The 23879-nt window shown below is 42.9% G+C and overlaps 1 protein-coding gene across 1 annotated transcript in view; it reads left to right on the forward strand.

Annotated features, from left to right (window-relative positions):
• The window catches only part of LOC124789204 (cuticle protein 2-like), a 35941-nt gene extending 14142 nt beyond the window's left edge, over positions 1 to 21799 (forward strand). The window contains exons 2-3 of the mRNA XM_047256498.1: positions 4365 to 4616; positions 21794 to 21799. Of these exons, the coding sequence (XP_047112454.1) occupies positions 4365 to 4616; positions 21794 to 21799 (258 nt within the window). The remainder of the gene's footprint in view (positions 1 to 4364; positions 4617 to 21793) is intronic.
• Positions 21800 to 23879: the final 2080 nt, after the last annotated feature.

Here is a 23879-nt window from a genome sequence, read left to right on the forward strand (position 1 = left end):
TAGTTTATCCAGGTCCCATCTCCTTAAATTCCCACCTTTTTGCAGTTTCTTCAGTTTTAATCTACAGGTCATAACCAATAGATTGTGGTCAGAGTCCACATCTGCCCCTGGAAATGTCTTACAATTTAAAACCTGGTTCCTAAATCTCTGTCTTACCATTATAGGTTCATCATTGTTTTGTCTCCAATAGATCATATATCAGAAGCACAGTGTAGGGTGAAGTTGGCGATTTGTTCGTAAGTGGGCGAGCTCGTCGGTTTCCCTGCTGTAGCCGGTTGCTCGGCTTTAATAGCAGCTGGCATATCCAGTCAACGTTGCTGATACGCGGAGGCTTACCGACGTTTGTCGCATGTTGATGTATTTTAGTTTGCCATAGGTGGTTATGCGCTAGCTAGTAATGTCTTCGGTCGGTTATGCTTCCACCTATGATTGTGATCATAGCTTCCCAGAGTAAGGATGAAAGGATTGTTCGAGTGTCTCGAGTTCCTGTATAGTCATGTGGCGTGTTTTTTGAATACTTCCTTGAGGGTTCCAAGGCGGTATTCATCGTGAAGGTACACGGAGCGTGTGTAGCGTGGAGCTTTGATAATGATGCGTAGCACTTTGTTCTGCATGATATGCACGTGGCGCAGGCGTGTAGGAGCTGTATATCCCCAGATTGGAGCTGCGTACGTCATCAGAGGCCTAATCAGTATCATGTATATGGACCTCGACACCCTCCTGTTCACTGTACTTTCGCTGTTTGGCATTGGGTAGAGTTGTCTGAGCCTCGCGTGCACTCTGTTGTCAACGTATTCGATGTGGTTCCCCCATGTAATTTTCCGGTCCAGCCATAAAAAAATGGTTCAAATGGCTCTGAGCACTATGGGACTTAACATCTGTGGTCATCAGTCCCCTAGAACTTAGAACTACTTAAACCTAACTAACCTAAGGACATCACAAACATCCATGCCCGAGGCAGGATTCGAACCTGCGACCGTAGCAGTCCCGCGGTTCCGGACTGAGCGCCTAGAACCGCTAGACCACCGCGGCCGGCTAAGGTCCAGCCAAACACCGAGATATGACTCTCTCTCGAAAACGTATTTGGTGAGTGTGTAGTGTTATCCGTCTACAGTGTTGATGTCTGCGTGTGAACGGAAATGCTTCGCACTTGTCGACGTTTACTTTAATACGCCACCGTTCCAACCAAGGCTCGGCAGTTCTGAGTGCCGTCTGTATCGTGAATTAATGTTCGATGGTTTACAATCTTGGGCAAGCATGGCTGTGTGATCCGCGTAGATGGCTAACGTCGTGTTTTGTGTTACTGGGGAGTCGTTACTGTACAAGTTGAACAAGATGGGCCCTAGGATGCTTCCAGGGGGTGCTCCAGCTTGGATACCGTGCTGTGTCGATTGTTTGCCCTGCACGTCAGTACCGAAAAGATCTGTTCGTGAGATATGAGTGTATGAGACGTACGAGTCCGTCCGGGAAACCAGCTTCGCTTAGTTTGCGTATAAGGCCGTTGTGCCAAAGATGGTCGAAATCTTTTTCGATGTTAAGGAGCACGGCCCCTGTGGCTTTGTTCATGTTGTTGCCGTGTGTTATATGATCAACTGCACTGAGGAGTTGTTGTGTTGCTGAGTGGTGATTCCTCCAGTAAGACCCCAGTTCTAGAGAAGTGGGTTTCATGTCCCATTGCAGCCATCTAGATTAAGGTTTTCCATCGTTTCCCTAAGCACATGAAGGCGAAGACTGAATAACTGTTGTGAAACGATGGAATTTGTGGCAATTCCGAGTCGAATTTACGACTGCAATGGAAACGTCATCGACGTAACTTCAAACCCTAACTTTTCTTCCTCTAAAATGAGCGATTGCTACACTTTCATCTCCTTTCCGGATCTTCGTCACATTGATTAAGCGCATTGAAGCACAATCTGACTTATACACTTGCCAAATCAGACTCTACTCCCTCCCAGTACGCACAGGGCGAGTCGCATAAGACGTAACACATTTTTTTCTTTTACACAGGACGCACTACGCCTTTTGTAAATGAACTGTATGCTAATTTCTAGCAGATTTCAGAAGTGATTAGGAAAAGTATTTTTAATATATGTCCACATATTGAAGCAAAACGATTTTGTTGAATCTTGTAACTAGCAGAAGGTTTGATAAAACAACAGACCGTGGCAGCATTTACACCATAATAGCTGATTCCAACCACCTTGTTTTGTGATTATAGCTCCTTTCCCAGATACCTTTGTCAGAAGTTTCAACCTCAGAAAAAACAATGATTCCATCTAAGGAACTATTAAAGTAAAGGTGAAGGCTCTGGTGTTGAACCCATTAACGTGCTTCCGGCCTGAGTGGAGCTAAGAGTGCAGCCTTTCACTTGCGCGGCGCTAGTAGGGACAGGGTGGGTAGGCCATCACACTGGGTGCCTTTTATGTCTGGGAATGATCCCCAGTTCTCAACTTGATAGCAGGATGAGAGGAACTGGGGCCGCCATGGGGGAACTTGAACGAGGAAAGTGCCCCACTCTTACACAGGATTGAATCAGGGACCTCCATGCCCGTAGTCTAGCACTGTAACCTCTAGTCCACCATGGCCACCTAAGAATCTACACATACTTCAACATGTTGCTTGCTGCTAGAGTTAGGGGCATCAAACATACACCAAGGTTATGTGGCCAAAATCCTAATTTCAAATCCCTGAATGGTTTGATTTCTGGCGAGTATTAAACGAGTGAAAGCTGCTATTCCTGGGAATAAACTAACAAGAAACGACAATAAGGAATATACGTATTGAGAGGCCATGTCCAAATATCCAGACTCGTGAACAGAGGTCGACAAGAGGTTCGTGAACTAACATCACTTACTGCCCGAACCGCCCGTTTCTGAGCCAAAAATATCCTTTTAGAATGAGAAGAGTTACCCCAAAAATATAATACTATATAACAATAGCGAATGAAAATAAACAAAGTAGACTAATTTTCGTGTTGAACGATCACTCACTTCTGATACCGTTCGAATAGTAAAAATGGCAGTATTAAGTCTTTCAACAAGATCCTGAACGTGGGCTTTCCACAACAGCTTACTATCTATCTGAACACCTAGAAATTTGAACTGTTCAGTTTCGCTAATCATATGCCCATTCTGTGAAATTAAAACCTCACGTTTTGTTGAATTGTGTGTTAGAAACTGTAAAGACTGACTCTTGCTGGGATTTTGCGTTAGTTTATTTTCTACAAGCCACGAACTTAGGTCATGAACTGCACTATTTGAAACCGAGCCAATGTTGCACACAACATCCTTTACTACCAAGCTTGTGTCATCAGCAAACAAAAACATTTTGGAGTTACCCATAATACTAGAGGGCATATCATTTATATAAATAAGGAACAGGAATGGCCCCAACACTGATCCCTGGGGCACCCCCCACTTGACAGTACCCCACTCAGCCACGTTATAGCCGTTATCCACATTGTGGACAATGACCTTTTGCTGCCTGTTGCTAAAGTAAGAGGTGAACCAATTGTGAGCTACTCGCCGTATTCTGTAATGGTCCAACTTCTAGAGCAATATTTTGTGTACAACACAATCAAATACCTTAGTTAAATAAAAAAATATGCCAGGAGTTCGAAACCTTTTGTTTAACACATCCAGTACATCACAGAGAAAACAGAATATAGCATTTTCAGTTGTTAAACGACTTCTAAAGCCGAACTGTACATTTGATAGCAAATCGTCTAATGTAAAATGATCAATTACCCTTACATATATAGCCTTTTCAGTAACTTTTGCGAAAACTGATGGCATAGAAACAGGTCTAAAATTGTCTACATGATCCCTTTCTTCCTTTCTATACAGCGGCTTTACTACTGATACTTCAGTCGTTCAGGAAACTGACCATTCCTAAAAGAAAAATCACAAATATGGCTAAATACAGGGCTAAAATGTGCAGCACAGTACTTAAGTATTCTGCTAGGCACTCCATCACATTCATGAGAGTCCTTAGTTTTCAGTGATTTAATTACTGATTCAATCTCCCTGTTGTCTGTATCACAGAGTAGTATTTCAGACATCAATCTTGGAAAGGCATTTGCCAAGAGAGTTATAAGATTTTCTGTAGAAACTATATTTTTGTTTAATTCACCGGCAGTGATCAGAAAATGATTGTACATACTGTACATATATCTGATTTATCAGAAACAGATGTATTTTAATGCAAACTAGCTTTATATCGTCGACCTTGTGCTGCTGACCAGACACTTCCTTCACAACTCACTGTATTTGTTAGCGTCGTGAAGATTTTACTTCAACAGTGGCTAAACTTTTCAAGCTGAGACTGCAGCGACATGGCTCACACTGCGGAACTTTTCCTTCCAGACGGTGCTGAGCTGCCTGCTGGCCGCCGCCGCGGCTAAGCCGGGCTTCCTGGGCGGCGCCGCCCCCGGCCTGCTGGGCGTGGGCTACGCGGGACCCGCCGCCTACACCGGCTACGCGGGCTACGCTGGCCCTGGACACTTCGCGCCCGCCAACATCGTCATCGGTCCGGGAGGCGTGCCCCTCGACACGCCGGAGGTGGCCACCGCTCGCAAGGCGCACCTGGCAGCCGTCGCCGCGACGCGCGCCCGCGATGCTGCCATCAACGGCGCCGCCCCCGCCTACGCGGGCTACGCCGGCGCCGCCCCCGCCTACGCCGGCTACGCGGGCGCCGGTGCCGCGGCCGCCGCCGCCGCAGCCGCTGCTGCTGCTTCTGCTGGCTACGCCGGAGCTGGCGCCTACGGTCCCGCCGGCCTGGGCTACGCAGGAGCCGGTCTGGCCGCCCCCAGCATCCTGGCGCTCAAGGCCGGACACCACTTGGGATGACCCCGAGCACTGATCACCCTCCGAGACTGACCGACGGACGCGTATATCTATGTGTGAAACACACCTCTTACGTATTTGTACAAAGTTATTTATAAATAAATGTAGTCTTGCAAACTAACAGTATTGTGCGTTCTTTTTTAAGTGTACCTGATCTAGATATGCCAGCTCACTTGTAGTTGTGACTGCTAACCAGATGACACCAAACCTTCGTTGGCAGTGCTAGACTTACGCTACTGGCCATTAAAATTGCTACACCACGAAGAAATACAAATGACAAACGGGTACTCATAGGACTAATATATTATACTAAAACTGACATGTGATGACATTTTCACGCAGTTTGGGGGCATAGATCCTGAGAAATCAGTACCCAGAACAACCATATCTGCCCGTAATAACGGTCTTGATACGCCTGGGCATTGAGTCAAACAGATCTTGGATGGCGTGTAGAGGTACAGCTGTCCATGCAGCTTCAATACGATACCATAGTTCATCAAGAGTAGTGACTGATGTATTGTGACGAGCCAGTTGGTCGGCCACCATTGACCAGACGTTTTCAATTGGTGAGAGAACTGGAGAATGTGCTGGCCAGGGTAGCAGTCGAACATTTACTGTATCCAGAAAGGCCCGTACAGGACCTGCAACATGCGGTCGTGCATTATCCTGCTGAAATGTAGGGTTTCGCAGGGATCGAATGAAGGGTAGAGCCACAGGTCGTAGCACATCTGAAATGTAACGTCCACTGATCAAAGTGCCGTCAGTGCGAACAAGAGGTGACCGAGACGTGTAACCAATGGTATCCCATACCATCACGCCGGGTGATACACCAGTATGGCGACGACGAATACACGCTTCAAATGTGCGTTCACCGCGATGACGCAAAACACGGATGCGACCATCATGATGCTGTAAACAGAACCTGGATTCATCCGAAAAAATTACGTTTTGCCATTCGTGTACCCAGTTTCGTCGTTGAGTACACCATCGCAGGCGCACCTGTCTGTGCTGCAGCGTCAAGGGTAACCGCAGCCATGGTCTCCGAGCTGACAGTCCCTGCTGCTGCAAACGTCGTCGAACTGTTCGTGCAGATTGTTGCTGTCTTGCAATCGGCCCCATCTGTTGACTCAGTGATCGAGACGTGGCTGCACGATCCGTTACAGCCATGCGGATAAGATGCCTGTCATCTCGACTGTTAGTGATACGAGGCCGTTGGGATCCAGCACGGCGTTCCGTATTACCATCCTGAAGCCACCGATTCCATATTCTGCTAACAGTCTTTGGATCTCGAACAACGCGAGCAGCAGTGTCGAGATACGATAAACCGCAATCGCGATAGGCCACAATCCGACCTTTATCAAAGTCGGAAACGGGATGGTGCGCATTTCTCCTCCTTACACGAGGCATCACAGCAACGTTTCACCAGCCAACGCCGGTCAACTGCTGTTTGTTTACGAGAAATCGGTTGGAAACGTGCCTCATGTCAGCACGTTGTAGGTGTCTCCACCTCTCTGAAAAGCTAATCATTTGCATATCACAACATCTTTTTTCTGTCGGTTAAATTTCCCGTATGTAGCACGTCATCTTCGTGGTGTAGCAATTTTAAAGGCCAGTAGTGTATTTCGTAGGTAAACGTGGTAGAGTTTGTGTCCTTAGTCTCATATCGTCTAGAAGGTGCTTGAAGTAGTGGTTCCTGTTTTTCAAGCTGACGTTAATGACTGGGAGAATGCCCTACTTGGTTCTCTGTCAGCAGTTCCATAGACAGTGAAGCTAGGAGTGTGAGCCCTCACTTCTAATGAAGAAACTAATATCTATACTGTCAGGAAAAATGAGAACTTCCGAGTGCAGTTTCCAGATTTTTTCAAAAATATTGCAGAATAAGCTTACAGGGTGCTTTTTTTAAACTGAGACAGCTAAGTACTTCGAAAATGACGCAAGGTAAAACGAGATATAGAATTAAATGCGTCGGTTCTTAATTGCGAAAACAGACACTCTTGATATTTGTCGAATGGCTAAAATGGTGCAAATGACTCTAAGCACTATGGGATTTAACATCTGAGGCCATTAGTCCCCTAGACATAGAACAACTGAAACCTAACTAACCTAAGGACATCACACACATCCATGACCCAGGCAGGATTCGAACCTGCGACCGTAGCAGATATTTGTCGATTACAGCTTCATCTACCACTAACGGAAAACATTGGATTTAGTAAACCGTACGTATTTTCACGTGAAATCCAAATATATACTAAAAATTGGACGCTTCTCATTTGAAAATGCAACTTTGATCCCGCCTACGCAGGATGTGAGGATGGGAGGTGGCCAGTTGTAGCACAGACAGATGTCCCCTTTAGTGATATTCACTTTTCGCTGGTAACATCTTTTTCATATGATGTGTCGTTTTGCAGACATTTGGTTGTCTCAAGTTAAGACAGACTGTGGAATGAAGGCGGCCGGTGTGGCCTAGCGGTTCTAGGCGCTACAGTCTGGAACCACGCGACCACTACGGTGGCAGGTTCGAATCCTGCCTCGGGCATGGATGTGTGTGATGCCCTTAGGTTAGTTAGGTTTAAGTAGTTCTATGTTCTAGGGGACTGATGACCTCAGACGTTAAGTCCCATAGTGCTAGGAGCCATTTGAACCCTTTTTTTGTGGAATAAAAGGAAAGATTACATTTACAGATCAGTTAGCTCAGCCAGTGTCGAGGTACGAGATATGAACCCACGCCGAAACACACATACCAGTATTCTGCATAGCCTCCACAAGTGGCAGGTACTGGTTTTGTCTTGAAGTCGGCCGAAAAAGTGACGAATACTGTTCTAGGATACCTTCCTGTTGCAAGAAATGCAGAATAAGTTGTCGAACAATATTGTGCATGTATTGTATCGTGGTGTGTTCTCTCTGCAAACACCAAAGATTAAAGAGAGTTGCAGCTTATTGCACATCAGTCTGTAAGGCATACGGTGGGACCAATGTGTCTTGGAAGAAAGTATTTTCTGGGACAGCACTCAACGGATTTACATTGCATGCATGAACGACAGTGATTTGCATGCAAAGAGAACTTTAATTGCTGGCGACCATGTTGCTCCATTTCATCCTCCACCGACACAAATGGCTCTCTGGTAGCTATGTCACCACTTCATCTGCTGCTGGATGACGCTCAAACCCATATCGGTACATCTAGCATCATGCAGGTGGCATATTCTGTCACCAGATCAAAATCAACATCTTCCTTCGAGATATCCATTTTTTTGTTCTTCTGGCAGTGTACTAGTTCTGTGGAGAATGGGTTACTGACAAGGTGTCCGATTGAATTCCCACCCACTCATCTCAGGTTTAAGGGACTGAGAGCTTTCTTGAGTAAATAAGCAGTCATATTAGCACAAAAGCTGTGAAGTAGCCAACAAATGAGTAAGGTTGTTTCGCACAATACAGTGTTATTTCCAGTAATAATAATAAAGCATTATCTCTTGAGCGTACGTAGACAATCGCAAGAGAGATAGGTGTAGGCCTTTCACGCTTGTATTTGGTGCTAAATGTATCCAATGGCATCCTGCATTCATCAATAAGGACATTGCCAAGCACTGTTCTCACTTTATGAGACCGCGTATTGTGGCTGCTTTCCCATACTGGATTAAAAATTCTAACATGTGTGAGACTGGTTCTCATCTATCTTCCTAACATAGTTATGCTCAGATGCTGTATGAGTGTTTTAGGAATTTGGTGTTGAACCTATGACCTGAAAGGTAGGGAGACACATTTCATGCATGCAGAGTTCAGAAGAGTGCAGCAGTGATGTAATCAGACAACGATCTCAATACTGGTTTCACTACATTCCATGTAAAGGAAACATTATCGCTTACACAAATTAGTGTACGGGTTCAGGCATAACTATACGTTAGCAAAAATGAAATCTTAGATTTTCGTTATTAAGGTTTATCTTCACTCAAATTATGACTTCATGAAAAAGCAATGTTAGCAAAATTACATACAGGGCGGTAAAATATTGATACTGGGTGTCCACAACTGTGAAGCGAAATTCGAAACTATTGTAAGGTTCTTTAATGGTAACTTGGTTTATGACCATGTCTGGGGGTGATTAAAATTCAAACAAATAAAATACAATTGGGATATAAATATCAGTTACGCTAAAATGCACAATGAAAATACCAAAAATTTAATGGGGGTCGGTAAAGAGCAATCAAAAAGAGGTACATAGTCTAAACAATTCCATAACTTAAGAGTATAAAGCACTCTACAGCGGCTGAACAATTCTGTTCGTTAAATCGGATATCTCGCGTTTCTGCTTCAGTTAAGCCCAACAATCGTGAATATGTTCAACCAAAGGTCATGGCAGAATGTACAAAAGTACAAAGAGAGACATAGACGACCACAGTTCTGAGTGTCAATTGAGTATTGTTTTGTGGTGTAGTGCAAGCTCGCGTGTTTACCTTCCGTCGGTGGCGGGAGTGGCTGCTGCCGGCGCGAGATGTGAACCTGAGAATCCATTCCTTTTTTTTCTAGACTGTTGAACACCAGTTGGATATTTTTCCTACGTCTTCGATGAAGTTGAGACTGCTTGTTACTCCATAGCTAAGTTAACTTGCGTGGTACACGCTATTTGGCTGGAATAGCGCATAGTCGTTGCCCTCAAATCGCTTACAAGCGCTGTCAGTGCTCGGTGCGATTCTCTGTACTAGGTGACTTTGCAGTTTAACTCTTTACGAGTTAAGACGAGCCTGTGAACAGATGATCAGATAATGATTCTAGCAATTGTCTCAGTGCGGCGCGAGTTGCCTTGCTCAAACACTCAATGATTTTCTGCAAGAGTAGCAGTGAATTACTCTGTCTGCAATTTGGGTATATTAAAGCTGGTGACCACACATTTTCTTTCTGACCAATCACAGCGTTTGTACTTGTTATAACTCCACCCACTAGAGTTTTTGTAGCCTATCACAGGTATTATTTCTTTCGTAGGGCACAGTTTAACTTCTGTTACGGATACCGAGATAAATAGCTTTTTCTATCATGTGAGTTTTAACACAGGTGGCTACAGTGAGTCACCAGTGTTTTGAGTTTGGGTTTGCTGGATGTTTATCTGGCATCTCCCGCCATGTTCCTGTAGAAAGGCATTCCGAAGGGTCGTCGTTAAAAGCATGGACAAGGACTGCTATTACTGGCGGCTTACACAGTGGCTCCGGCGTCTCATTCTGTCCATAGGTGACACGCTGTGAATGTTTTTGTCCTACACGGGATGCCATCATAAAATTCTCTTCCCTCAGAACTGCGTCTTGTAGCTCGGGTCTGGGAAATTACTTGCGTGCAATTACTTGTGTGAGTGTTTGTGGTTTATATTCCCGAAATGTTGCACTGTCTATTTGCTTTGACTGTCAATAAAATTCGGACATTTTCACATAAATATATCGTATGTCAGCTTTACTGTATGTCCGGAGGTAAAATACTAACCCATTTGGATCTCCAGCCGGGGACTACTCAAGAGGACGTCGTTATCAGGGGAAAGAAAACTGGCGTTCTACGGATCGGAGCGTGGAATGTCAGATCCCTTAATCGGACAGGTAGGTTAGAAAAATTAAAAAGGGAAATGGATAAGTTGAAGCTAGATATAGTGGGAATTAGTGAAGTTCGGTGGCAGGAGGAGCAAGACATTTGGTCAGGTGAATACAGGGTTATAAATACAAAATCAAACAGGGGTAATGCAGGAGTAGGTTTAATAATGAATAAAAAAATAGGAGTGCGGGTAAGGTACTACCAACAGCATAGTGAACGCATTATTGTGGTCAAGATAGACACGACGCCGATGCCTACCACAGTAGTAAAAGATTATATGCCAACTAGCTCTGCAGATGATGAAATTGATGAAATGTATGATGAGATAAAAGAAATTATTCAGGCAGTGAAGGAAGACGAAAATTTAATAGTCATGGATGACTGGAATTCGAGAGTAGGAAAAGGGAGAGAAGGAAATATAGTGGGTGAATATGGATTGGGGGAGAGAAATGAAAGAGGAAGCCGCCTGGTAGAATTTTGCACAGAGCATAACTTAATCATAGCTAACACTTGTTTCAAGAATCATAAAAGAAGGTTGTATACATGGAAGAATCCTGGAGATACTCGAAGGTATCAGATAGATTATATTATGGTAAGACAGAGATTTAGGAACCAGGTTTTAAATTGTAAGACATTTCCAGGGGCAGATGTGGACCCTGACCACAATCTATTGGTTATGAACTGTAGATTAAAACTGAAGAAACTGCAAAAAGGTGGGAATTTAAGGAGACGGGACCTGGATAAACTGACTAAAACAGAGGTTGTACAGAGTTTCAGGGAGAGCATAGGGGAACAATTGACAGGAATGGGGGAAAGAAATACAGTAGAAGAAGAATAGGTAGCTCTGAGGGATGAAGTAGTGAAGGCAGCAGAGGATCAAGTAGGTAAAAAGACGAGGGCTAGTAGAAATCCTTGGGTAACAGAGGAAATATTGAATTTAATTGATGAAACGAGAAAATATAAAAACGCAGTAAATGAAACAGGCGAAAGGGAATACAAACGTCTCAAAAATGAGATCGACAGGAAGTGCAAATTGGCTAAGCAGGGATGGCTAGAGGACAAATGTAAGGATGTAGAGGCTTATCTCACTAGGGTAAGATAGATACTGCCTACCGGAAAATTAATGAGACTTTTGGAGAAAAGAGAGCCACTTGTATGAATATCAAGAGCTCAGATGGAAACCCAGTTCTAAGCAAGGAAGGGAAATCAGAAAGGTGGAAGGAGTATACAGAGGGTCTATACAAGGGCGATGTACTTGAGGGTAATATTATGGAAATGGAAGAGCATGTAGATGAAGATGAAATGAGAGATAAGATACTGCGTGAAGAGTTTGACAGAGCACTGAAAGACCTGAGTCGAAACAAGGGCCCGGGAGTAGACAACATTCCATTGGAATTACTGACGGCCTTGGGAGAGCCAGTCCTGACAAAACTCTACCATCTGGTGAGCAAGATGTATGAGACAGGCGAAATAGCCTCAGACTTCAAGAAGAATATAATAATTCCAATCCCAAAGAAAGCAGGTGTTGACAGATGTGAAAATTACCGAACTATTAGTTTAATAAGTCGCAGCTGCAAAATACTAACGTGAATTCGTTACAGACGAATGGAAAAACTGATAGAAGCCGATCTTGGCGAAGATCAGTTTGGATTCCGCAGAAATGTTGGAACACGTGAGGCAATACTGACCCTACGACTTAGAAAATAGATTAAGAAAAGGCAAACCTACATTTCTAGCATTTGTAGACTTAGAGAAAGCTTTTGACAATGTTGACTGGAATACTCTCTTTCTAATTCTAAAGGCGGCAGGGGTAAAATACAGGGAGCGAAAGGCTATTTACAATTTGTACAGAAACCAGAGGGCAGTTATAAGAGTCGAGGTGCATGAAAGGGAAGCAGCGGTTGGGAAGGGAGTGGGACAGGGTTGTAGCCTGTCCCTGATGTTATTCAATCTGTATATTAAGCAAGCAGTGAAGGAAACAAAAAAAAATCGGAGAAGGTATTAAAGTCCATGGAGAAGAAATAAAAACGTGGAGGTTCGCCGATGACATTGTAATTCTGTCAGAGACAGCAAAGGACTTGGAAGGGCAGTTTAACGGAATGGACAGTGTCTTGAAAGGAGGGTATAAGATGAACATCAACAAAAGCAAAAGGACTATAATGGAATTTAGTCGAATTAAGTCGGGTGATGCTGAGGGAATTAGATTAGGAAATGTGACACTTACAGTAGTAATGGAGTTTTGCTATTTGGGGAGCAAAGCAACTGATGATGGTCGAAGTAGAGAGGATATAAAATGTAGACTGGCAATGGGAAGGAAAGCGTTTCTGAAGAAGAGAAATTTGTTAACATCGTGTAAGTAGGCTGTTTAGGTTTTTTTATTGGTAATGCCACGTAGCGCTCTATATGAAAATCACTGGCTGTGCTGTGTGCAGTCTGTGGCTAGTTTGCATTGTTGTCTGCTATTGTAGTGTTGGGCGCTGGATGTTAACAGCGCGTAGCGTTGCGCAGTTGGAGGTGAGCCGCCAGCGGTGGTGGATGTGGGGAGAGAAATGGTGGAGTTTTGAAATTTGTAAGACTGGATGTCATGAACTGCTATGTATATTATGATTTTTCAACATTATTAAGGTAAATACATTGTTTGTTCTCTATTAAAATCTTTCATTTGCTAACTATGCCTATCAGTAGTTAGTGCCTTCTGTAGTTTGAATCTTTTATTTAGCTGGCAGTAGTGGTGCTCGCTATATTGCAGTAGTTCGAGTAACGAAGATTTTTGTGACGTAAGTGATTTGTGAAAGGTATAGGTTAATGTTAGTCAGGGCCATTCTTTTGTAGGGATTTTTGAAAGTCAGATTGCGTTGCGCTAAAAATATTGTGTGTGAGTTTAAGCACAGTCCTGTATAATATTTCTAAGGGGACGTTTCAATCGAGTATAGATTTAAGTATCAGGAAGTCGTTTCTGAAAGTATATGTATGGAGTGCAGGCATGTATGGAAGTGAAACGTGGACGATAAAGAGTTTGGACAAGAAGAGAATAGAAGCTTTCGAAATGTGGTGCTAGAGAAGAATGCTGAAGATTAGATGGGTAGATCACATAACTAATGAGGAGGTATTGAATAGAATTGGGGGGAAGAGGAGTTTGTGGCACAACTTGACAAGAAGAAGGGACCGGTTGGTAGGACACGTTCTTAGGCATGAAGGGATCACAAATTTAGTACTGGAGGGCAGCGTGGAGGGTAAAAGTCGTAGAGGGAGACCAAGAGATGAATACACTAAGCAGATTCAGAAGGTTGTAGGTTGCAGTAAGTACTGGGAGATGAAGAAGTTTGCACTGGATAGAGTAGCATGAAGAGCTGCATCAAATCAGTCTCAGGACTGAAGACAACAACAACAACAACAACAACATGTTACACTGAGTTAACCGGAATCTTTTTAGGTGTTCAATGTAAGGTGTGTTATTTGTTTGACACCTTACAAAATTTTTGATTATAAGTAAGAAGGTGACTTATACAGTATAATGGAGTTGTATCTGCAGATATGTATATAGATACAGGTAGAAGCATATTTCACTGGGGGAAACATAAATAACGTCTTCAGGAAAACTGAACAGGCTTTTGGAGAAAAGAAAAGCAGCTGTATGAATACCAAACCCTCAGATGGAAAACCAGTCCTAAGGAAAGAAGGGAAAGCTGAAAAGTTGGGAGTATATAATACAGTGATGAACCTGAAGGCAGTATTATAAAAATGTAAGAGGAGATAGGTTAAGATGAGACTGGAGATATGATACTACGAAAAGAATTTGATAGAGCAATGAAAGACCTAAGTAGAAACAAGGCCTTGGGCGTAAGCGACAGTCCGTCAGAACTAATGATAGCTTTGGGAGAACCAGCCATGTCGAAACTCTTCCATCTGGTGTGGAAGATGTATAAGATGGGCGAAATACACTCACACTTCAAGCACAATCTATTAATTTCAATTCAAAAGAAAGCAGTTGTTGACAGTTGGAAATATTACCGCATTATCAAGTTAGTATGTCATGGTTGCAAAACACTAACATAAATTCTTTACAGAAGTATGGGAAAACAGATAGAAGAGACCCCAGTAAATATCAGTTTGCTGCATCAAACAAGTCTACAGATTGAAGGTTACAACAGTAACACATAGATACTATGTAATACAACTACATACCTTTGAATACTCAAGTATTTATTCATTCTGCTGTAGTTTTAACTGCTTGAATGTTTTTCCTCTGTAGTGGACACAGACGACCAGCCAAGTAGACTGTGTGCATAAAGCGCTTGGGAGATCTCACCCAGGATGTACCGGTGCAGTTCACCAGACCAAAAGTCACATTTATTCAATATGCAAGCGACTCAGCGCTTTGCCATGCAGCCTGTCATTGCATTAGGCTGCATGACGTGACTTCCCGCATCATTTCCAGTAACACTACAAAAAATCGTTGAAACATTGAAGTTCCTTGTCTATCAGACAACTCTACAGGAGCACAGTCACAGTTTAAGATGAACTTTAAGATCGAAATATCTATGAAAAACGAATCGGTATTTATGAGCTATATATTAGCTGCATCCATTAATACTTAAAGTGTAATTTTTGTTTTATTTTACTGACGACATATTCATAAATTTCACAGTGAAAATTAGAAACGCCTTAGTGGGGTTAGTGATCACTTTAGTGTCTATAGACAGCGTCCTGTGTTGAACGTAATTTAAAGAACCTCATTACACAATTCATGCATTTGTGCAAAGGCCATCATCGGAATTACTAGTCAAGAGAGAATACACTGCGGCGATAATATTTATTTGTCGTCCTGAACGTTTAATTATACAAGGTTAATGCGATAGATCCTGAACACTATTTGAAACACTGACATATGTAGGGGGTAGACTGATACTTCTGACTCCTCTGTCTCATTAAAATATTAAAAGTAAAGTTCGATAATTATTATTGATGACTATTATTCCAAACTATGCATTAAATGCATTTTCATTGGAGTCAGATAATGTTCAGCTACATGAAGCCTGAACCTGAGAACGAGTGAGAAAGTTAGTTATCTTCCGAAATTTTATAAAAATGTTGTCAAATTAGCTCTTTCTTAACGCTCGTTGTAGATCCTTCTCATTCTTATTCGCGGCACATTAGTCGCAGCAGATGAGTTCTTCATGCAGTAGCTACGAAGAGGTCTCCAGGTCTTCTATCTGCATACATTAAGAGAATAGTAAATCGTTTGCAGGATTGTATATTCTTTTCAGAACATTTTTATTGTCTTAATGTCCTTTCAATGTAACACAGTCCATTCAACTTACTAAAACTACTGTGGATTACAACCATGAGTACAACTCAGCTAAAACTGACTCATACCAAAAGCTTACACACACTACAAGATCAGAAATCTAACAGTTTTAGTACAAATATAAGTGAATACAATCGATAGAATGGATATAACCAAGGAATTGCCTTTCATTAATATTTCACAGAGAAAACCATATATCTAATAATCTTTGCAATAAGTATAGAAACAATAATTATGATCAAAATTCGAACTTTAAATGTTTATGATTTCAAATATGAATATAACTGAAACACGTCGAAAGTATAAAAGTCATTGTGTTCCTTATACGACGGTTGAATGAAAAGTAATGCCTCCACCTTCGTTAATTGGGCTTGGATGGGAATATTTTAATAAATCAAACGCAGAAATAATCCCTAGAATGTGATCTTTAATTACCAATATTCACTCTTCCACATAATCTCCAGCCAACTGGATACATTTCTGCCAACGTTGAACAAGTTTTCTGAAGCCGTCACGGAAGAAGTCGACACTCTGTTTCCACAACCACTGTCTCTCAGTTCTCTCAACGTCTTCAACAGAAGCATAATGATGTCCCCGCAGATCGTCTTTGATTATCGGGAACAGATGGAAGCCAGACAGTGCTAAATCTGGACTGTATGGAACATGCGTACGGTGGTGATATTCAGTGTCTGACGTTCTGCTGTGGTGGCACTTGAAGCGTGTGGTTTGGCAGTCTCATGCTGCAGGAAAACATTTCCCTTCTCCATTCGGACCGTTGCTAGCCGTCGTCTCTGAGTTCGCATCGTTGTGATGTAACGCTCTGAATTTATTGTTTTTCCGCAATCAAGGAAATCAACATGGATAACACTATCTGCGTCACACAACACTGTGGCCATGATTTTTCCAGCTGAGAGCTGCGTCTTCAATTTCTTTCTCTGGGGCGAGTCTTTGTGTCGATATTCGATAGACTGACGTCCGGGTCGTAATGGTGTACCCACGTTTCGTCTTCTATCACAACTTAATGGAGAAAGGCGTCACTTTCAATCTTGTAACGCGAGAAGATTCCTGGAAAAATTCAGATCTGTGCAATTTCATTTCAGGAGTCAGTATCCGAGGTGCACAGATCTTCCGGTAGCCAATTAAAGCAATAATGTGACCCGCACGTTCTTGTCAAATGCCGATTGTGCATGCACTTTCTCTCTGAGTGATACGACGATAGTCCTGAATCAATCAGTCAACGTTTTGCTTGTGAAACTCGGTGGTTGCTGTCACAGGCCGTCCAACTCTTCGTTTGTCACGCAGATCAGATGTCTCCGTCTCAACATCTTTAAACCTACTCGCCCAACGACGCACAGTACTCACATCAACACAATCACCATAAACTGCCTTCATTCCCTGATGAATCTCCTTTGGGGTGACACCTTCTGCTGTCAAGAATTCAATGACTGCACGTTCCTTAAATCGCGCTGACCGACCGTCTGCGCAGGGTTCCATACTTTACACTGTAACAACACAACTGTTGAGTGGTAAAGCTTCCCGCCAACTGGAGGTGTAGAGAAGAGTCTACGGAACAAGCCAGTACCAGCCGCGTACCAATGCTGCCAATTGTTGAAGAGTTACGAAGGGGGAGGCATTACTTTTCAATCAACCCTCGTATAGTAATTAATCTTACATCTACTTCGCGCTTTACTTCTGTTTATAAAATGTATGATTATTTTGGCTGTAACGGCCAAATTATAGTAAATGCAGTAACAATTTCGATCTTAGTGGATTGTGCTATGACCTGATTTGTATCGCTTTTTCCAATACATAACGAAAAAAAGAGGAGCAGTGTCCAGGTACATTACATACTGCATTAAAACAATTACTGATTACAGTAACGAGCAGCATTCAACCAAATCAAACAAGTGATGGACGTCAGTACTTATCACGTAGTCAATACAGTTAAAATTTCTGTACCAGTGTAATCAGATTGCATTCCCATCAACATAAAAAGATAAGTGCCAATGTAATAGTCGGCAAATATTCATTAACATCAAAAGATCAGATCCATGTCCAGAAAATGTGGCGATACTATTTATGTGTTGCAGTATGAAGCCTCCACTATGTTCATATCGCCACAACAAAATATGCACCTGATGATCCGTAATCATGATATCCTTATGAAGGAATTCACGGTCATAACTTTTAGATTTTTTTAAATTGTCTCGAATGCTACAGTAGTTTATTTTATGTGCTCTCTTCTATGTAAACAAGCCTACTTGTAAACATTTATAAATTTTGTGGCGTTGTTTTGTCTGTGGTGTAGGTGCTCGATTTAACTGATTTTAAGGATTTGCTTCAATGAAAACGTTGTTGGAAACGAGATATATAGAAGATTATGTTGAAGTTGTGCATGTTATCTCAAGAAAGACATATTTCATACATCAAAACGTCTGAGGTACTTGCACTATGTCTAGAGCATCGCTCATATTGTCAGAAACGATTCCAACGTCTTGTACCTATTGTGAGACTGACCCTACTCTTTCCGCTCTTCATATGTGGCTGTTCTTTCATAAGCCTCGCACATGGGTTCATTTTTATAGATAGATTTCATACACCTAGGGGGGCTGCCGGCTGACGGAAAATTTAATTTATTACACTCTGTGTAAAAATTGGGTAAGGAATCCCTACAAAAATGCTGGTTTGTTTTAAATATATTTTAAAATGTTCTTGGCATGGATTGATATGACGCTGATATCGGTAGTAACATAGCTAAATAAAATTAACCATAAAGCTATTAAAATACTATTTATGGGGAATGTAGTTATTACATATATCAAAAATGAAATGATAGAGGTAGAACAAAAGTCATGTCTTGACTGCCCTCTTTAACAAGTAATGAAAACTGCCTCTAACATTTACACTGAAGCGCCAAAGAAATTAGTATAGGCATGCATATTAAGATACAGAGATATGTAAACAGGCAGAATATGGTTCTGCGGTCAACAAATCCAATATAAGACAACAAGTATCTGGTGCAGTTGTTAGATCGGTCACCGTTGCTACAATGCCAGGTTATCAAGATTTAAGTGAGTTTGAATGCAATGTTATAGTTGCCGCACTAGCGATGGAACACAGCATCTCCACGGTAGCGACGGAGATTTTCCGGTAAAACATCAAATCTCCGACATCGCTGCGGCTGGAAAAAGATCCTGCAAGAACGGGACCAACGACGACTGAAGAGAATCATTCAAAGTGACAGAAGTGCAACGCCTCTGCAAATTGCTGCAGATTTCAGTGCTGGGCCATCAACAAGTGTCAGGGTGCGAACCATTCAACGAAAAATCATCAGTATGGGTTTAAGGGGCCGACGGCCCATTCGTGTAACCTTGATTAATGTACGACACAAAGCTTTACGCCTAGTCTGAGCACGTCAACACCGACATTGTATTGTTGATAACTGGAAACGTGCTGCGTCGTCGAACGAGTGTCGTTTCAAATTGTATTGAGCGGGTGGACGTGTACAGGTATGGAGACAACCTCACCAATCTGTGGCAGCAGCCCGTCAACAGGGGACTTTTAAAGCTGGGGAAGCTCCGTAATGGTGTGGGACCTGTGCAGTTGGAATGGTGTGGGTCCCCTGATACGTGTAGATACGACTCTTATAACAGGTGGCACGTAGGTGAGCATCCTGTCTGATCACCTGCATCCATCCATGTCCATTGTGCATTCCGACGGACTTGGGCAATTCCAGCAGGACAATGCGACACTCCAAAAATCTATAATTGCTACAGAGTAGCTACAGGAACATTCTGAGCTTAAACACTTCTGATGGCCACTAAACTCCTCAGACATGAACATTATTGAGTATATCTGGGACGCCTTGCAACGTGCTGTTCAGAAGACATCTCCACCCCGTCGTACTCTTACGAATTTATTGTGAGCTCTGCAGGATTCATGGTGTCAGTTCACTCCAGCACGACTTCAGACATTAGTCGAGTCCATGATACATCGTGTTGCGGCACTTCTGCGTGCTCGCGGGCCCCCCTACACGATATTAGGCTGGTGTACCAGCTCATCTGGCTCTTCAGTGTATATGGACATATCGTCGTTTCCCACACCGTTCCTGCCTTTGGACATATGACAGTGAAATCGAAATACGTAGGTGCTCTGAAGTAAGTCATGAGTGAAAGAGAATGAAAACCGTGATAACTAGGATAATATTTCTCAAGGGAATAGCTCAGTCCTACTAGAGAGCTGAGGAAAAGACAGAAATGAGCTGGCACCTGTATTAAGCACTGTGATTGTGGTGTTCAATCTCTGCGTTTAGTTACCAGATGCCCACTCAAGCGGGGAAGCTTCCCTCTAAGCAAATGTGAACTGGGAAGGCAGCAAATTTAATGTGTCCCATCCACACTGTACGAGGACCATAGCAATACGTAATCTACAGAAAGGCTGGCAGCTGAAGTACGAATGCAAAGAGGAATGCAGGAGTCCTGAAGGACACCAGACAGTATAAAACGAAATTTGTATTGAGCGGAAGAGGTGTCAGAGGCCCGTCTGTACGGTGAGCACAACCCAAAAGTTTCGTAACACGCGTTTAGGAGAGTGAATATAGGTTTTTGAAAGAGCGGAAACTTGTGAAATAGGGCCCCGCTTAAGCGCTAACTTAGACGTCAGTTTACTGTTCATGCTTTCCATGTTGCCAAAGGAGAGTAGCAGAGAGCACGTTTATATTAATAATACGGTTTACAGCAGTCAAATATTTTCTTCGATAACACACTATAATATATCGTGTGAATTTTCGGCTGCAATAAACTTTATTGTTCAGTCACTCATCTCTTAGCAGACCTTACATGAAGTGTTTTTGTAATAATATCCTAAAGCATTATGCAGTCGCGTACATAGAAAATGAGAAGTAACATGTTTGAAGTCTTGTGAACAGCTAGTTATTGTATAATCAGTGAGCAGCTGCAGCTGCTGGTAATCACCTGCAGCTGGTACACTGCCAACAAAAAGGTGCGGAGTACATAAAAAAATTATTTTTCCCGTACCTGCACATATGGTACGGTAGGGGTGGTGACACTGTTAGATACGGGGGGGTCCTTTGTGAACAGCCGATGCGTGTTAGAGGAGGTGCAGTTCAACATACGTAAGCTACAGCTAGCGAGTCTCCAAACGATCACGTTAACAGGTCATGATAGTACCATCAATAATTCAACAAATACAGATGTTGAAATTTAATAGTTTCTACTGAGATAAGAGCAATCTTGATAAGCACCTAAAAATCTTCTTACTACACGTACAGTGATATTACTAACCAAACCAGCCATTTGACTCTGTGATAGAAGCCTCTTGAATGGGAAAACGCTTGACCTCTGTATACGGTTCACATTCTATGTAGCTCTTAATTATTTTCGTTCAATAAATATTGGAATGCATATCTTAAATACTTCATCTCAAATTACTTATTCAGAGCATTGTGGATTTCTAACTGGGTACAGTGTACAGTAATGAGCTTAAACAGAATCACTGTCCACTGCTGGATTGGATGCTGCCTGGCCATGGAGTGGGCGCATAGCGTGGAATACGAGTATAAGCAGATCAGAGACAAGACGAATGGGGAGTCATAAATCCATTACGCCAAGAACACCCACGTTCATTACATAAGGACCAAAGTTCTCCTGCGCAGGAGAGCTTCTGTGAAGTTTGAAAGGCAGAAGACGACGTACTGGCGGAAATAAGGCTCTCAGGACGACTCGTGAGTCGTGCTTGGGTGGCTCAGTTGGTGGAACCCTTGCCTGGGATAGACGAAGGTCCCGAGTTCGAATTTCGGTCCGGCACACAGTTTTAATCTGCCAGGAAGTTTCATATCTGCGCACAAGCCGCTGCAAAGTGAAAAATTTCAGTCTGGGAACTGCGTTAATATTTACCTGTAAACCGTAGTTCAGTCGTAGTGGGTTACAACTGCAATTATCCTAGCTTCAGCTTTACTTCAACACAGCAGAAAAATCTGGTTTGATGACATTTTAGGTAAGAAAAAATTTAAATATGTTTAAACGCTGTTCAAGTTTATAATGTTTTTCAGCTCTAAAAGTTGTCCTCCACACACACATTTCAATGATTTATGATTTCCATGGTTTCGAGATATTCTGAATCCAGAACGTCCATTCTACAGCAAAACTCACAAAGATTACAAAACAGCCGTCTTCACGGCCTTGATACCGGGCTTTTAAGCTCGTTTCCATTCAAGACTGAGGAACACGTTTAAGAACAATCACATCTTCATGTAGCTTAACTGCGTAATGTTGCCTAGATACGTACACTCATGTGTCAATACATTTTGACCATCTTGTCAACAGCCTCTAAGTCCACCTTTGGAACACAATATAGCAGTACTTCTGCGTGACGTGAATTCGACAAGTCCTTGGTATGCTTCTGGAGATGTGTGGCACAAAATGTGTACGCACGTGTCATGCAGTTCCCCTACCTTTGGTGGCCAAGAGATCAAAGGGACGTCAACATCGTATTCCTCAAAGCACTGTAGCAAGATGGTTGCCTTGCGACAAGGACAGTTGTCCCATAGGAAGATGCAATCGTCGCCATGGAAGACTTAAAGCATTAAGGGATGCAGGTAGTCCGAAATAACGTTCATGTAGTCCACAACTGTCAGGCAGACTTCAGTTACTACCGCTATGGTCGCAGGTTCGAATCCTGCCTTGGGCATGGATGTGTGTGATGTCCTTAGGTTAGTTAGGCTTAAGTAGTTCTACGTTATAGGGGACTGATGACCTCAGATGTTAAGTCCCGTAGCGCTCAGAGCCATTTGAACCATTTTTTCAGTTACTGCCATAGGTCCAATGTAAGCTGTTACGAATGTTTCCAATAGCATACTATTGCCCTCTACGGCTTGCGTCTGCCGCGGGAAGCGCTCTATGTTTAGAGCATCCGTTCTCCTGGACAACAACGTATCCCAGCGCCACCACAGACCTGATGTAGCAAGAACCGTGATTAATCCGACCAAGCCACACGCTTCCGTTGATTCACCGACCAGTCTTTGTGATATTGTAGTTGACTATTTTGTTAGGTCGACATGGGAACTTATACGGATCGTCTACCGCATCTACATCTACATAAATACTCCGCTAGCCACCAAGCGGTGCGTGGCGGAGGGCACAGTTCGTGCCAAAGTCATATTTCGCCCCCTCTGTTCCACTCGCGGATTGCGCGAGCGAAAAACGACTGTCTAAACGCCTCAGTACGAGCTCGTATTTCCCTTATCTTTGAATGATGATCACGCGATCTGAAAGTTGGTGGTAATAATATATGCTCTACATCCTCAGTGAAGATTGGATTTCGGAATTTAGTGAGCAGCCCCTTCTATTTAGCGCGTCTTGAATCAGACCCAACTGGTAAGGGTCCCATGCAGACGAACAATACTCTAAGACTGGACGAACTAACGTATTGTAGGCTATTTCCTTTGTTGAAGGACTACATCGCTTCAGGAATCTACCAATAAACCGCAATCTAGAGTTCGCCTTACCCATCACTTGTGTTATCAGACCATTCCATTTGAGATCATTTCGAATAGTCACACTCAGATACTTGACTGATGTTACTGCTTCCAAAGACTGATCACTTATTTTGTACTCATACATCAATGGGGATGCGCTGAATGGTGAGCTCTGTGCTGAAGAGTCTGCTCCGAAGCACTTGTGCTTGCTCCAGCGTTGTACTCTGCCGTCATGTTTCCCACAAACCGCTGCCTATTCTGTTTCACATAGCGGGCAAGCCTCCTGCCTCCATGTTCTGTGATGAAACGGGGACGTCCAAAAGCTTTGCCGCCCAGCCGTGAGTTCAACGTTCTTCAACCACTTTCCACAGATACTCACGACAGTGGCATGCGAGCAACCGAACATCTTCTCCGTTCCCGAGACATTCGTTCCCTGGCCCAGGACTGTAAAAAACTGCTCTTTCTCAAAGTCGATTGTGTCAGAGGACCTCCCCACTTGCGGCCTGTGTCGTCGTCTTTAGAAAAATTCCCCATTCACCTCTGCTCCCCTTATATACTTTCCTTATGTATTCATGTAGCTGCTACTTATCAGCTGGCTTTCAGTTTAGCAGTGGGCACTAGCCACAATGTTTTTGGTCATGAGAGTATATCCACTGCTTTT

This window comes from Schistocerca piceifrons, chromosome 3, assembly GCF_021461385.2.
Source record: "Schistocerca piceifrons isolate TAMUIC-IGC-003096 chromosome 3, iqSchPice1.1, whole genome shotgun sequence".
In the NCBI taxonomy this organism is placed as follows: domain Eukaryota; kingdom Metazoa; phylum Arthropoda; class Insecta; order Orthoptera; family Acrididae; genus Schistocerca; species Schistocerca piceifrons.